The sequence below is a fragment of the Chiloscyllium plagiosum genome, chromosome 19 (assembly GCF_004010195.1).
Source record: "Chiloscyllium plagiosum isolate BGI_BamShark_2017 chromosome 19, ASM401019v2, whole genome shotgun sequence".
Lineage (NCBI taxonomy): Eukaryota > Metazoa > Chordata > Chondrichthyes > Orectolobiformes > Hemiscylliidae > Chiloscyllium > Chiloscyllium plagiosum.
The window spans coordinates 42,661,552-42,675,827 of record NC_057728.1 but is presented as its reverse complement, the minus strand read 5'-3'; the positions used below and the strand labels follow the sequence as shown (position 1 = coordinate 42,675,827).

At 38.7% G+C, this 14,276-nt stretch overlaps 1 protein-coding gene across 2 annotated transcripts in view; it reads right to left on the bottom strand.

Moving 5' to 3' along the window:
* Positions 1-1,286: 1,286 nt before the first annotated feature.
* The window catches only part of otogl (otogelin-like), a 216,746-nt gene continuing 203,756 nt past the window's right edge, over positions 1,287-14,276 (bottom strand). Inside the window, exons 54-58 of one of the 2 annotated variants that reach the window (XM_043709667.1) lie at positions 12,865-12,984; positions 9,857-9,902; positions 6,914-6,985; positions 2,536-2,615; positions 1,287-2,370 (exon numbers count right to left, since the gene is read on the bottom strand). In XM_043709667.1, coding sequence (XP_043565602.1) covers positions 2,170-2,370; positions 2,536-2,615; positions 6,914-6,985; positions 9,857-9,902; positions 12,865-12,984 — 519 coding nt within the window. In that variant the 3' untranslated portion in view covers positions 1,287-2,169. The remainder of the gene's footprint in view (positions 2,371-2,535; positions 2,616-6,913; positions 6,986-9,856; positions 9,903-12,864; positions 12,985-14,276) is intronic. The other variant, XM_043709668.1, reaches the window with a different exon arrangement.

The following is a 14,276-nucleotide window of genomic DNA, read 5'->3' as shown; positions in this document are numbered from 1 at the left end:
GTGACAAATTAATGCAACAGTAAAGAAGGCATGCGCCAAGCCACTTAAGTAGTTAATTAACTGCAATTTTAGGGCTTTTACCCACCACACTGGGATTTTACCAATAGCTGATAAGCTATTACAGTAAAAGTTAAAAATTACACACCAGGTTATAGTCCAACAGGTTAATTTGGAAGTACTAGCTTTCAGAGTGCTGTTCCTTCATCCTCCTACCAAACAAGCAGCGCTCCGAAAACTAGTGCTTCCAAATAAACCTGTTGGACTATAACCTGGTGTTGTGTGATTTTTAACTTTGTCCACCCCCTGACCAACACCAGCAACTCCACATCAGGGCTATTATAGTAAGACTGCCTGGTTAAGATATGTGGTCAAAGGCTGAGATACCCCTTTTTATTAGTTTAATATGATCCAAGGATGGGCACTCTGTAAGGACTGCTTCTGCAGAATTCCTCTTGCCCCACTTTTACAACAACCATCCCACCCTACACCTGACATTTTTCCCCACTTACCCTGAATCCCACTCAACTCGTGGACCTTGTTTAGAATCAATCAATGATTCATGAAGTTCCCTTCAGTTAAATGACATCCTCTGTTTAATTGTCATCGCAAGTGAGCAGATCAAATTAAGGTCAAAGGAGTGGCCCAGCAAGGACTTGAGCTCGGGGCCCTCATATCAAAATCTGATGCTCTATCAAGTGAGCAACCAAGGCTTAATCCACTCAATTTATAGGTAAGTCCATGTCCATTTGTGACAGCTGCAGTCTCAGAAGTGGAATTATGAGATTGATGAGCTGTCAGTCCTTCAATTGACCAGCACCTCTTGGTGGTGGATTACTGGATCTTGCAGGGTGGAAACCAAGGTGACACAAGTTCTGTTGGAAAGGACTTCAACAGGGCATCCTACTGAAGCAGCTCGATGGTCATGGATAATGAAATGCTAGGTGCATTGTGGCTTTGTTAGAAGGTCTGTGTTCATGGACGAATCCAATAACTGTTTCAAAACACTGAGAAGTGCTCATTTTATGGCATGACATTTCAAGTTAACAGTGAACATTTAGAAGCCACAATTATTTATTATAATTTTCCAGTTTTCATCAAAGAGGAATTAATTGTTTGAATGTCAGTGCTGAAAATATATTGTAGGAAACCACAATTTACAGTGCCAGCACAATTTATACACAACATAATTTTGCAGATAGATTATACAAGTTAACTGTCTGACACAACTGATCAGAAGGAGATACAATTACTACTTATGAAATTAATGCAATATAGAAAAGCAAGAATACGTAAGAAAAATGTTTACTCATGTTTGTATTACAAAATAAGAACATTTAACATATACTCAAAAAGGCTTTGTGGTATAACATATCGTTGTTACTAAACATCTACAGTAGATGGACACAAAGGTTTATGGTTGAATAACCTCATTACTGACAAGTTATCACAAAAAATTAATCCTACAGTAAATTTACAAATATTTAGGTTAAAGCATTTAACAAAACAATCTCAAACATGCAGGTTATGTTCAGAAATGTATATCTGAAGAGCAACTGGCCTAGAAATTGGTTCCAGCCAGAATGCTTCCTGTAGTGGAACAGGGCCGGGTGGGAGTGCTCAAGTTTTGGGTCTCATGTAAATAAGACTGGTGGGCTATGGACATCCTCTGGGTGATACCAGGCTGCTTGATGGTGAAAGAAACTTGAATTTCAGGCCTTGTGAGTGGGACAGCAATCGTAATGGGTTGACAATGGTCTTTGGCACTATAATGAAGCTAGAAGAAACAGTACTATTCTTCCTGGTTCAAATTTAAGTTAGAGATTTTTTTTAAATGTTCCCTTATTGATGACAGGCTTCAATGGTTTTTTTTAGGTGTTTCTGAAAGCTGCTTCTTGACACCTGCAGCATTCAGGGCTGGCGAGCTGAGGGGATCTGGAACAGGAGTTATTTATGAATGCATATGCAACAAAACCAATGTCTATTTGAAATGCAGGCTCTCGCCACCTTTTCTCTGCTTTCACCATTGAGGTGAACTGTGCACTTTTAATGCAAACTTTGCACATGCATACTGCCTGCCATATCAATACTGAGGCTAGCTTCTTTAAAGTAGACATCAACCAATTTCTAGGCCATTCTGTAAGAATATGAATGATGGTAGATTAAAGATGATTAATTCCATTGACAGGAACAGTCTGTTGGTTCTTGAAATGTAAAATCAATCCATGTTGCATTTCCAGCACAGAAAAGTGGTACAGTCTGTACTGTGAGCTCAACTTCTCGACAACATTTGCAGAATCTTGCATAGTTGTTGACATTAGAGTTGAATATCATAGCAGATGGGCACCTGCCATCACAAGAAGCTACAATGACCTGGAAAGAATTAAGAATCGTGAACAATTCTGCATATTTAATTCACAAGTGATATTTTCTCTGCAATAAAACTGATTGTAACAATATTAACAATTGCACTCTAATATTACACTTTTGTTTTAAGCAGCAATGGCAAAACTGGAACTAAGATAGAATTATACATACAGCGCCAGTTGTGCGGCAGTCATCTTTTCTTATGATCATTTTAACATCTAACTTCCGGCAAGGCCTTGTATCTTCTTTGCCTGATAATAAATAGACACATTAATAGTCTGACATATTAGCAACAATTCTTTACACATCATTGCAGGCAAATATGAACATGATACTAAATAAATATTAAGACTAATTCAGTAAAAAGTGTAATTTTAGTTGACTTAGTTCAGTACCCAGTAAAGCAAGAATATAAACAAAAGCATAAAGTTGTGTATCCATTGATAACTACAAATGTTTAAGTCTTAGAGGTTAAATTATATAGCAACAGTAATGATAAGCATTGTAACTTCATGCTTTATGTTGTTATTTTACAGTTATTTTAGTTACAAATGCTATTGAACAGTTTTTTTTGTCTGTTCATTTTGCATATTCAAAATCATTTCATATGATGGAGTTGTAGTAAAGTGATGGATCTATATGCTTCCAAGATGGTAATTGTTTATCAACTGCTTTGAGGCATACAAATATAAGGTGCTGTACAAGTTCAAGTATTTCTTACTTTTCTTTCCAGAGACTAAAAAAATACATCTTTTTTCCATTCGTTTTTGCATAATTTATCTTACATTATGCTGCAACAAAATGTGTAATTTCAGAATGTTTCCTACATTCATAATTGTATGAAAGCAAATAATTGTAATCCAAATCACAATTGGTTTTATCTTTAAATTCCATCCTACCAGAAAGGGACAAGAGTTGACCTTTTAACCTTTCATACCTGAGCTCATCCATGTCTGAACTCCATCTACCCAAAATGACTTTGTAAACCTTGTCAGCTTTGCTGAAAAAAACTATCAATTTCAGTTCCTAAATTTTCAAAAGTCAGAGCGTCAAAAGGTTTCTCAGGCAGGAGTCTCTAGATTTCTACTACCCTACATGTAAAGGATTCTTTCCTGCATTACCCTTGAATAATATGGGTCTTATTCTCAACTCACATCAGCGGAAGAAGTTTTTTCCTATCTACTCTTTTTACCTAATTTAATCATCTTAAACACCTAAATGAGTATTCCAAACTCAAGAGAACTAATGTCCAATCTATGGAACCTGACCTGATAGTTAAATCCTTTTAACCACAGTATTGTTGTGGTGAGTCTCCAAATATAACCTCAGAGATTAATGCACAAATGCAGTCTCACCAGAGTTGCATATAATTATAACATAACATCCAGCCCTATACATTTCAGCCAGTTGGCAACAAACACCATTATTCCATTAACCTTTTTGATGATGTTGTGTGTGTGGGGTGTGGGGTGTGGGGTGTGGGGTGTGGGGTGTGGGGTGTAAGCTTTTGGCAATTTGGGTACATGGACAATTCCCTCTACTGCTCCACAAAGTCTAATCTTCAATCTCAGTAAAAATACTTTGATTTGTCCATCTTGAATACAAACTCTCACACCTCACACATTTAAGTCCATCCATCATAATGTTGCCCAGTCACAAAATTTGACTCTGTAGGGGCATAGCAATAGGTGTCTACAGTCATCTTATACACCTTTTGACATCTTGGTAGACATGTAATAGAACCATAATCAAGGTGTATTGGAGTGGTTGAGTAATTGTAGCAATCAATTCTGTACAAATTGCTTTCCAAAAAACCCAGGCATGAGGTGAATAAAACCCCTATGATAGAAAGTTCTGGGAAGCATAGATCAAAGACCACCACTTTCGCCCAACCATTCTACATTGACCACATGAAATTATCAGATTACTCATATAGTCATCGAGTCATAGAGATGTACAGCATGGAGACAGACCCTTCAGTCCAACTCATCCGACCAGATATCCCAACCCAATCTAGTCCCACCTGCCAATACCCGGCCCATATCCCTCCAAACCCTTCCTATTCATATTCCCATCCAGCTGCCTTTTAAATATTGCAATTGTACTAGCCTCCACCACTTCCTCTGGCAGCTCATTCCATACACGTACCACTCTCTGAGTGAAAAAGTTGCCCTTTAGCTCTGTTTTATATCTTTCCCCTCTCACCCTAAACCTATGCCCTCTAGTTTTGGACTCCCCCACCCCAGGGAAAAGACTTTGTCTATTTATCCTATCTGTGTCCCGCAAGATTTTATAAACTTCTATAAGGTCACCCCACAGCCTCCAATGCTCCAGGGAAAACAGCCCTAAACTATTCAACCTCTCCCAATAGCTCAAATCCTCCAACTCTGGCAACATCCTTGTAAACTTTTTCTGAACCCTTTCACGTTTCACAACATCTTTCTGATAACCAATGTCCTGTATAGCTGCAACATGACCTCCCAACTCCTGTGCTCAATACCATGACCAATAGAGGAAAGCATACCAAATGCCTTCTTCACGTTCCTATCTACCTGCGACTCCACTTTCAAGGAGCTATGAACCTGCACTTCAAGGTCTTTTTGTTCTGCAACATTCCCTGGGACCTTAACATTAAGTGTTTAAGTCCTGCTAAGATTTGCTTTCCCAAAATGCAGCACCTCACATTTATCTAAATTAAACTCCATCTGCCACTTCTCAGTCCATTGGCCATCCGATCAAGATCTAATCTGAGGTAACCTTCTTCGCTGTCCACTACACCTCCAATTTTAGTGTCATCAGCAAACTTACTAACTATACCTCTTATGCTCGTATCCAATTCATTTATATAAATAATGAAAAGTAGTGGACCCAGCACCGATCCTTGTGGCACTCCACTGGTCACAGGCCTCCAGTCTGAAAAACAACCTTCCACCACCCTCTGTCTTCTACCTTTGAGCCAGTTCTGTATCCAAATGGCGAATTCTCCCTGTATTCCATGACATCTAACCTTGCTCACCAGTCTCCCATGGGGAACCTTGTCGAATGCCTTACTGGAATCCATATAGATCACATCCAAGGTCTGCCCTCATCAATCCGCTTTGTTACTTCTTCAAAAAGCTCAATCACATTTGTGAGACATGATTTCCCACGCATAAAACCATGTTGACTATCCCTAATCAATCCTTGCCTTTCCAAATACATGTGCATCTTGTCCCTCAGGATTCCCTCCAACAACTTGCCCACCACCGACGTTAGGCTCACTGGTATATAGTTCCCTGGCTTGTCCTGACCACCTTTCTTAAACAATGGCACGTTAGCCAACCTCAAGTCTTTCAGCACCACACCTGTGACTATCGATGATACAAATATCTCAGTAAGAGGCTCATGCACAGTTCCTTAAAATGTATTTAATTTTCATTTGTGTAATTGTTAGCATTGTGACATCCACACCATCTATTTCCAACACCTCCTTAGGCAACCTATTACATAGATTGAACACTCAGTAAAATGGTGACCTGGAAATTCAGCAATCTTAAAGTTACTAGAAGAAAAGACAATTCAGATACTAAAGCAAGTTTGAATTCTATATTTATCACAACTTCCATATAAAAGGAATGTATCTGGAGAAGTGATGGCAGGATAATGGTGCTTTCCTCCAAAGTGCATGTTTGGGTAATAGAAAAGGAAACAAGGGAACATTTGTTACTTCCCCTGACAGGGTGATTGAGAAATAAGGAATGATAAGCACAATGCTGCCATTGAGTTAATTCTGTTCTTAAAATCGAAAATATAGAGGTAAATTGAGTTGAGACAATTGCAGAACCTGAAATTCCATCATTAATTTAACTGCATGGAGTGATAGAGTCATACAGCACAGATAAAAAAAAAAATCAATCAGGCTCTGTTGCAAACATGTAAAGCCTCCCACTCAGTTTACATTTGACCTAAGCAAGCTTAATACTTAAAAACAAAGAGAAAATCTGCACTGTTATTTTTTCATTATCCCTAAGACACATTGGCACTTTATAAAAGGCACCACGCAAGCAGCTCATGGCAAATGCAAGGCTACAAAACAAAGGAAGAAGGAAGAACATGAAGATGATAGGGTGGACATGGGCAAAGTGTTCACTGGCTACTGAGTCTTGAACATAGGGGCATAAATACATCAACGAAAGAAATTTGGAGGAGTTTCTTGCCAGTGAGTGTGGTAAGAATCTGGAACTCACCATCACATGATTTGAAGTGCACAACTTTGATGCGTTCAAGCCCAGGGTTGCTGCATACATGAGGGAGAATGGTGACAAGATATGACAGATAATTAGAGTGGGAGGAAGCATATGTGAACTGTAAATGCTGGTTGGGGGCAGTCAGATTGACGAGCCTGTTTCTGTGCTGTAGGTTCTATATCAATATACTTAACACATAAAACACATTCTGTGCTTGAAATTAATAATTCTTATACCATGCACTTCACATTTTATAGATTTATTGCACATTTGTTCTTGAAAAATACTGATATTACAAAGAAAATACATAATGGGAATAGTACCTGTGTCACAGTTAGTACTACCAGTTGGGACTACTGGACTAATGGTAAAAGGTAATAAACCCAATCCAGAACCTGGCAGAATTATCAATATCAGTTTAATATAAAGTAACAGTATATATTACATTGAAATATTACATAACTAGCATGCATTAAATCAAACTGGTATATAAGAATATGTTCATGTCACAAAGGAATGCATATGAACACAAGCTGGTGTTGAACCTGAAAGGCCATTCAAGTGCACATGCTTTTAGTCAGTGATGGCATTTTATAAATCAAATAACACTAAAGAATCACATGTAAGCAGGTGATTGGGATTTAGGTGCGTTCTCTGCAGCCACATCGGTTTAAAAAATATATAATTCTGAAGTATAACAGTTTTTGTGATCCGATGAACTGTTTCCTTTAAAAAGGATTACTGTTGAAATATACATATTATTGAGCTTGAAAATTTAAAATACACTTGGCCGCAAACTGTCACCCTTGCTTGATATTAGTTTACTTTAAGCACACCTTAAATACCACAATCAAATGTCCAACCTTTAAAATTCATGTTTTACTTTGCACTAAATATTAGTCGACCTGGTTAGTGTGCCTTATAATATAGGTAACACTATTAGCCTGAGGATGGATTTTAAAGGTGACCTAATTCACAACCTTTGACCATTCATGACTAAACGCAAACAGAATGAAGACTCAGTTCCTAGCAACACCATTTTATTGCTGTATTTACTTGGTCACTGCAGCTCAGGAAACACCATAAAGTTATGGAATTGTGCACAATCTTTTCTTTCTGCTAATATAAATTAGTTATATTCTACATGCCATTTATTCAGTTATCATCACTCTCAAGCATGTATATTTGTAGTATTTGAAGAACATTTAAAGTAAACTGATCAAGCTTATGAGGAGGGACAGTGTGCATTCATCCAAAATATGTATGTATTTAATACTCAAATCTATAGATATAAAGTGAACATTTACTTTATATCATACCACTTTCTTTAAATATCTGTCAAATTTGTGAGTGTTTGATTTTTTTTCCTTGTTTGGAAAACAGTTACATTTATAGAAGGAGCTAAAGGACATACCATATGAAATGAGAGGAAAATAAAACTAGGAATATAGAATTAATAAGAAGTTATGGAAAACATAATAAGGAAAAATACCCTTGAAATGTAAACATGAAACAAAGGGAACCTAATTGTGCCCTCACTATTTCAATATTTTATTTCCAATTTAAAAAAAACAATTGTTATGTTCCTCTCTTCCTAGACCAGTTGGCCTGCTCTCCCGAGACTGTTTTGTAGGTTAACAGGGCACAGTGGCTCAGTGGTTAGTGCTGCTGCCACATAGTGCCAGGGACCTGGGTTTGATCCCAGCCTTGGGTGACTGTCAATGTGGAGTTTGTATGTTCTCCCTGTGCCTGTGTGAGCTTCTTCCCACAAGCCAATGATGTATAGGTTAGGTGGATTGGCCATGCTGAATTGCTAATGGTGTCCTGGAATATGTGGATTAGCCAAGGGAAATGCAGGGTTACTGGGATGGGTTTGGGTGGAATGCTGTTTGGAGTATCAGTGTGGACTTGATGATGCTTCAATATTGTAGGAATTCTGCATGAATCTTCTGATTATTTTTCACAGTATTAGGCAAATATAAATAGAATTACAAATGTCCTTAAGTTTGGTTTAAAGGGATTAAACACAGTCAACAACAAGTATGACATATGCTGTCAGTGGGCCTCAAACTTTTTTAAACTTAAAAGTGACCACGTTTGAATATATGTAGTTTTTGTTTTGTAATTAATTTTGATATCTAAACTGTTAATTTAAATTGTAACCCTCATCTCACTGAAGTCTTCACCAGTACCAACTGCTCAGAACTCATACATTACTTACCTGTACATTTAACCTAGGCAATAAATCAGGTGGTGTAATTTGGGATAGATCTTTGGTTTGACAAAATCCCATTCCAAATTATATCCCTTCTATCTTAGGGTTATAGAACTCTATGTTTCATTGAACTTGGGTGGTCATTGGCCTTGCTATCACTATACTTCTCAAACTGTAATCTTTCCAATAGTTAGGACTCAAGAAGGCACTTAACTGGCAAATAAGAGATTTTGAATGACAATTACACTTGGGATTGGTACTCTCAGTGTGGGAATCCCCAATTAAATGACACAGTCAAGAGGCTGGTCTACTACCAGAAATAAATTTTTAAAAATTGATCAAGACAAAGAAGTATTTGAAAGGAAATGTGAAGAAGAAATTAGTGTAAAACTAAAAATAGTGACAAAAAGAATAAAACAAATTCAGAGGATAGAAATAATGAAAATAAAAGGATTGAAGCATACAAAGTAAAGAATAAAATTTTTAAAAGGTAGAAGAAATCATGAAAACTTCATTTGCCTCCAAAGCTGCCAGATGCTACTGAATGTTGGAATCTGACAGGTTAGCAATAAACTTGATATTGTATGTGTTGTCTGCACTCTTCTTGGTCAAAATACTTAAAGTTGATAAGCAAAAAAAGACACTGAACTTTACAATTACCTTTCAGAATGCTACCAAAAGACTTCATATTTTCAAAGTGAATTAAGATGATGTATAACCTGTCTTTATTCAACACTGAAAAGTGTTCCCAAATTACACTTCGAAAGAGAATTAGGATAAATTGTTCCTCTTTTCTTTACTGAACAGTTATACTCCAGAATAAATTAGAGATTATCCATATCAGCAGCCTGCATTTATCATACTGCAGCCCATATAAGCAATGCAACAAAACGTTCACAACTGTTGTTTAAAATGTTAACGGATTGCCGGTCAGACTGATTAAACACTACATGCGTCGTTTACTCCTTCATTTTCCCAGCAATTCACAATTTTACCACAGCTATCCGAAACCAAAGCCAAACAAGCATAATATGCAGCCTTGCTCACTTACAAGTCTTGCAGCAACCGTCCATGTAAGGCTTTGTGACTCCTCCTTTCTGAAGAAAGATAAAAAGGACAAATAATCAGGAAAAGTGATTGCTGTGAGAGAGAAGATAATGCTTTAAGCTTTCATCTGTTTAAGTACTAAGTTCAAATAGGATTGCATAGGATGGGACAAGATATACAGTACAAAATCTGGTCATTCAGCCGAACCAATCCATGCTAGCATTTATGCTTCACTTGAGCAGTCCCCTGTCTTTCCACACCTAGATCTATCATCACAACTTTCTGCTCTCAACTCTTAAGTCTGGTTTGTCTAGCTTGTCAATTTCCCCTTAAGTATGCCTTTAGAATTCACTTCAACCACTCCTTCATTTCCACATTCTCACACTTTCTGGGTACAAAACTTTCTTCTGAATTTCCATTTAGGTTTCTTGGTGACTATCTTGTATTGAAGGGGCCTGTGAGTTAGACAATGAGCATATAGTTCAGATTAATATCAATAGCATGGAACTCAATTTCTATTCCTGCTGAGCTAGACTCAGGGATTGCCTCCTCACCCTCCCTGTGGTAAACAACCTCAAAGTAACCTTGGGTTCGACAAATCATTGTCAAAGACTTGCTTCCAGACAGAAAACTCACGAAGATGATCTTAGACTGGTTGCCTCAACTCATGCCTTTCACAATAGATTTCAACTCTATCAAAACTTTTATAATTTTTAAAACCTCTATTAAGTTCCCACAGACTTATTATTTCAAGAGAATAGAGATCAGCTCTCAATCCTTTCTTCATCCACTTATCTTAGATATCATCCTTGTAAATCTTTGATGCACCCACTCCAGTATCTTTCTTTTTATAGTATTGTGATCAGAACTAAGTGTAGTACTCAACAGTGGCCTAAGCAAGGTTTAATACAGGTTTAGCGTTACATACTGACTTTTTAGTGTAATGGTCATGATTTTTCATTTTGTAGTCGAAGTGTGGGGATGGTGTATTCACTGGTGACATTTAAAACTTATTAAGCACTTCTTGACAATCATCTGGGCCTGTCACATGCCTCATCATTGGAGTCCCACCTTGGCAGAAGCTGCTAGCCAACTCCCCTAACAGCAGGCAGTTCTGGGTGCTAAAGATTATCTTCAACATCTATTCATCAGGGAGTCAAAGAGCAGTGGGTTCTTTTTGCTTCTCAAAGGATGGGGGTTGCAGGAAAATGGAAGGTGGGAGTTAGAAGTAAGGGCAGGGGATGGCTTTCAGAGGTCACCCCTTGATCCTGCCTGTGACTCCACCTGCCTCTGACTCAAGATAAAAGGATATCCTGCCTCTGAACCAGCAGGCAACTTTGCTTTTATTATTCATTTGTGGGACATGGGGGTCACTGGCTAGCTAGGAGTTATTGCCCAACCCTGCCTGTCCTTGAACTGAGTGGATCGCTAAGTCATTTCAGAGGGCACCTGGGAGTCAATCACATTGCAGTGGGTCTGGAGTCACATGTAGGATGACAGATTTCCTGTCTTTTGGGGCGGCACGGTGGCTCAGTGGTTAACACTGCTGCTTCAGAGCACTAGGCCCCCAGGTTTGATTCAGCCTTGGGCGACTGTCTGTGTGGAGTTTGCACATTCTCCCCGTGTCTGTGTGGGTTTCCTCCGGGTGTTCCAATTTCCTTCCACAATCCAAAGATGTGCAAGTTAGGTGAATTGGCCATGCTAAATTGCCCATAGTTTTCAGGGATTTGGAGGTTAGGTACATTAATCAGGGGTAAGTGTAGACTAATAGGGTAGGGGAATGCGTCTGGGTGGGATACTGTTTGGAGTGTCAGTGTGGACCTGCTGGGCCAAATGGCTTGTTTCCACACTGTAGGGATTCTAAATGGACATCAGTGAGTCAGATGGGTTTCCCCCCCAATAATTGATTTCATGGTCACCAGTAAATTCTTAATTCCAGATTTCTTTATTCATTGAATTTAAATTTCACCATCTGCCATGGCAGGTTTACGAACCCAGGTCTCCAGAACATTACTGAATTTCTGACTTAATAGTCTATCAATAATACCACTAGGCCAACACCTCCCCTAGCTCAGGTCACTCTGGTGTTACAGTCAGGAAACTAGCCACACCCCATACTCACCTACTTAGAACACAGATAATATGCCCTGTGGTACCTTGAGGCTTTTTTAAGTGATTATTAATTGAACACTTAGGGGGCTTAATTGATGGCAGGTTGAGAAAGTCGTCAATGGATGATCCATTTTGCAAGCATGTGAATGTTCTTCATTAACTTGTACAATCTACTCAGAATTGAATATATCCATTCAACCCTCACACCCATCCCAACCTCACACAAATCCACTGTTATCTGCACATTTAAAAACTGTGTTTTTGATTCCACAGTCAGTTTGTGCCAATGAACATTCCCTCATCATTCAAGTTCATTTAGTTCAACTAATATTGAACCTTCCACATTTACAAATTTTAGGCAATGATAGACATGGATGTCACAGAGAAGGACAAGGGAATTGTGTTCAAACCCTCCACAGTGGAAATGGACAGATTGCTCTGGCCTGGAGCATACCAGGAATGCAGGCAACTTCAGGAGGTGGGGAAGTCAACATTTCGGGTACAACCCTCCTGAGGAAGGGTTATACCCAAAACATTGACTTCTCCACTTCCTAATGCTGCCTGGCTTGCTGTGTTCTTCCAGCCTCCTGTCTGTCTACTTTGGATTCCAGCATCTGCAGATTTGCTTTTGTCTGGAGCAGACCAGACCATGACTAATTTATATTCAGCAGCTAGCCACTTTTTAGAAGCCATCTTTAGGTTCTTTTTTTTTGGATATTGTGGCATTTTGTTCTGTAAAGATATATGATAATTAATTTATGTTATGCAGGTCTTGTAGTTATATGTAATCATATGTAGCCCACTGACTAGTTGTAAGCTGTACTGCAAAAGCTGAACAGCCCACCCAAAATGATCAAATATGCAAAAGACATACATTTTTGCTGCAACAGATATACAAACCTGTATGCATTCAGTCTCATTAAATGGTGGGCAAACAACTCCCGAGCCAAGTACCACAAGTCCAGCAGCAGTTTCCAGGCAATCATATTTGACACAGTTAGTAACCCAAGATGTTCCTGCCTGGAGTGAAAAGTGATTAGCACATAAGTTTACGAATGTATTATTTTTGTCAGTCAATATATACTTTTTCAATTGATTCTAATTTAAAATTGACAATGACAAAACAGCACTTCAAATCATAATTCAGTAGACTGTGAATATTTCTGAAAAATGCATTTTGTCAAATCTTGGACTCATCATGACATTTCACAAGAATACAAACTCAAGCGTAAAACTAACATTTATGCCATGAGAGGAGAGTACTGATTGGCTGGTAAATGGACTCTGATAGGTAGAGATGTTGCCATGGAGAATGCAACCCTTATGGCACCTCTTCATCATGATTGACAGACAAACTTCGTTAAATTTTAAATCAGGCAGTGTTGATTCACAATCAAAAACAGAAATTGCTGGGAAAACCCAGTAGGTCTGGCAGCATCTGTTAAGGGGACACAAAGTTGACATTTCAGGTCCAGGAACCTTGTTTAGTTCTGAGTTTTCCTAGCATTTTCTGTTTTTGCTTCTGATTTCCAGCATCTGTAGTTATTTGCTTTTTTTTGCTCAGGACTGACTCAAATTGGTCAAATACATTGCACTGAGAAATGAACTAGTGGAGAGCTGTCACCTATATTGGTCAGTTGAAACAGGTGCCTGTACATGTTCTTTCTGTCTGAATTAGGCCCTATATATTAATATAGGAGAAAGTGCAGATGCTGGAGATCAGAGTCAAAAAGTGTGGTGCTGGAAAAGCACAGCCGGTCAGGCAGCATCCGAGGAGCAGAGGGTCGGTGTTTCATGCATGAGCTCTCCACCATGCATTCCTGATGAAGAGCTCATGCTCAAACCATCGACTCTCTTGCTCCTCAGATGTTGCCTGGCCAGCTGTGCTTTTCCAGCACAACACTTTTTGCTTATGCATTAATATATTTAGCTACCAGTAGATGCAAGTGCACCACACTGTATGCCCAACTGACTATACTAAACTAGTTGTCAGCATAATTTCTTACAAATTCAGGATTATCCAGCAAATGTTTCCCAATTGCAGAAACGCATCTAGTGTTCGACACTGTTGCAAGTTTTGCAAGCATAGGCTGATTGGGTATAGCCAGTATTTTTCTCGCTGTGAGCAGACAAAGGGACATTCTGGATTAGTGGTGCTGGAAGAGCACAGCAGTTCAGGCAGCATTCAAGGAGCAGCGAAATCGACGTTTCGGGCAAAAGCCCTTCATCAGGAATAAAGGCTGTGAGCCTGAAGAATGGAGAGATAAGCTAGAGGAGGGTGGGGGTGGGGAGAAAGTAGCATAGAGTACAAT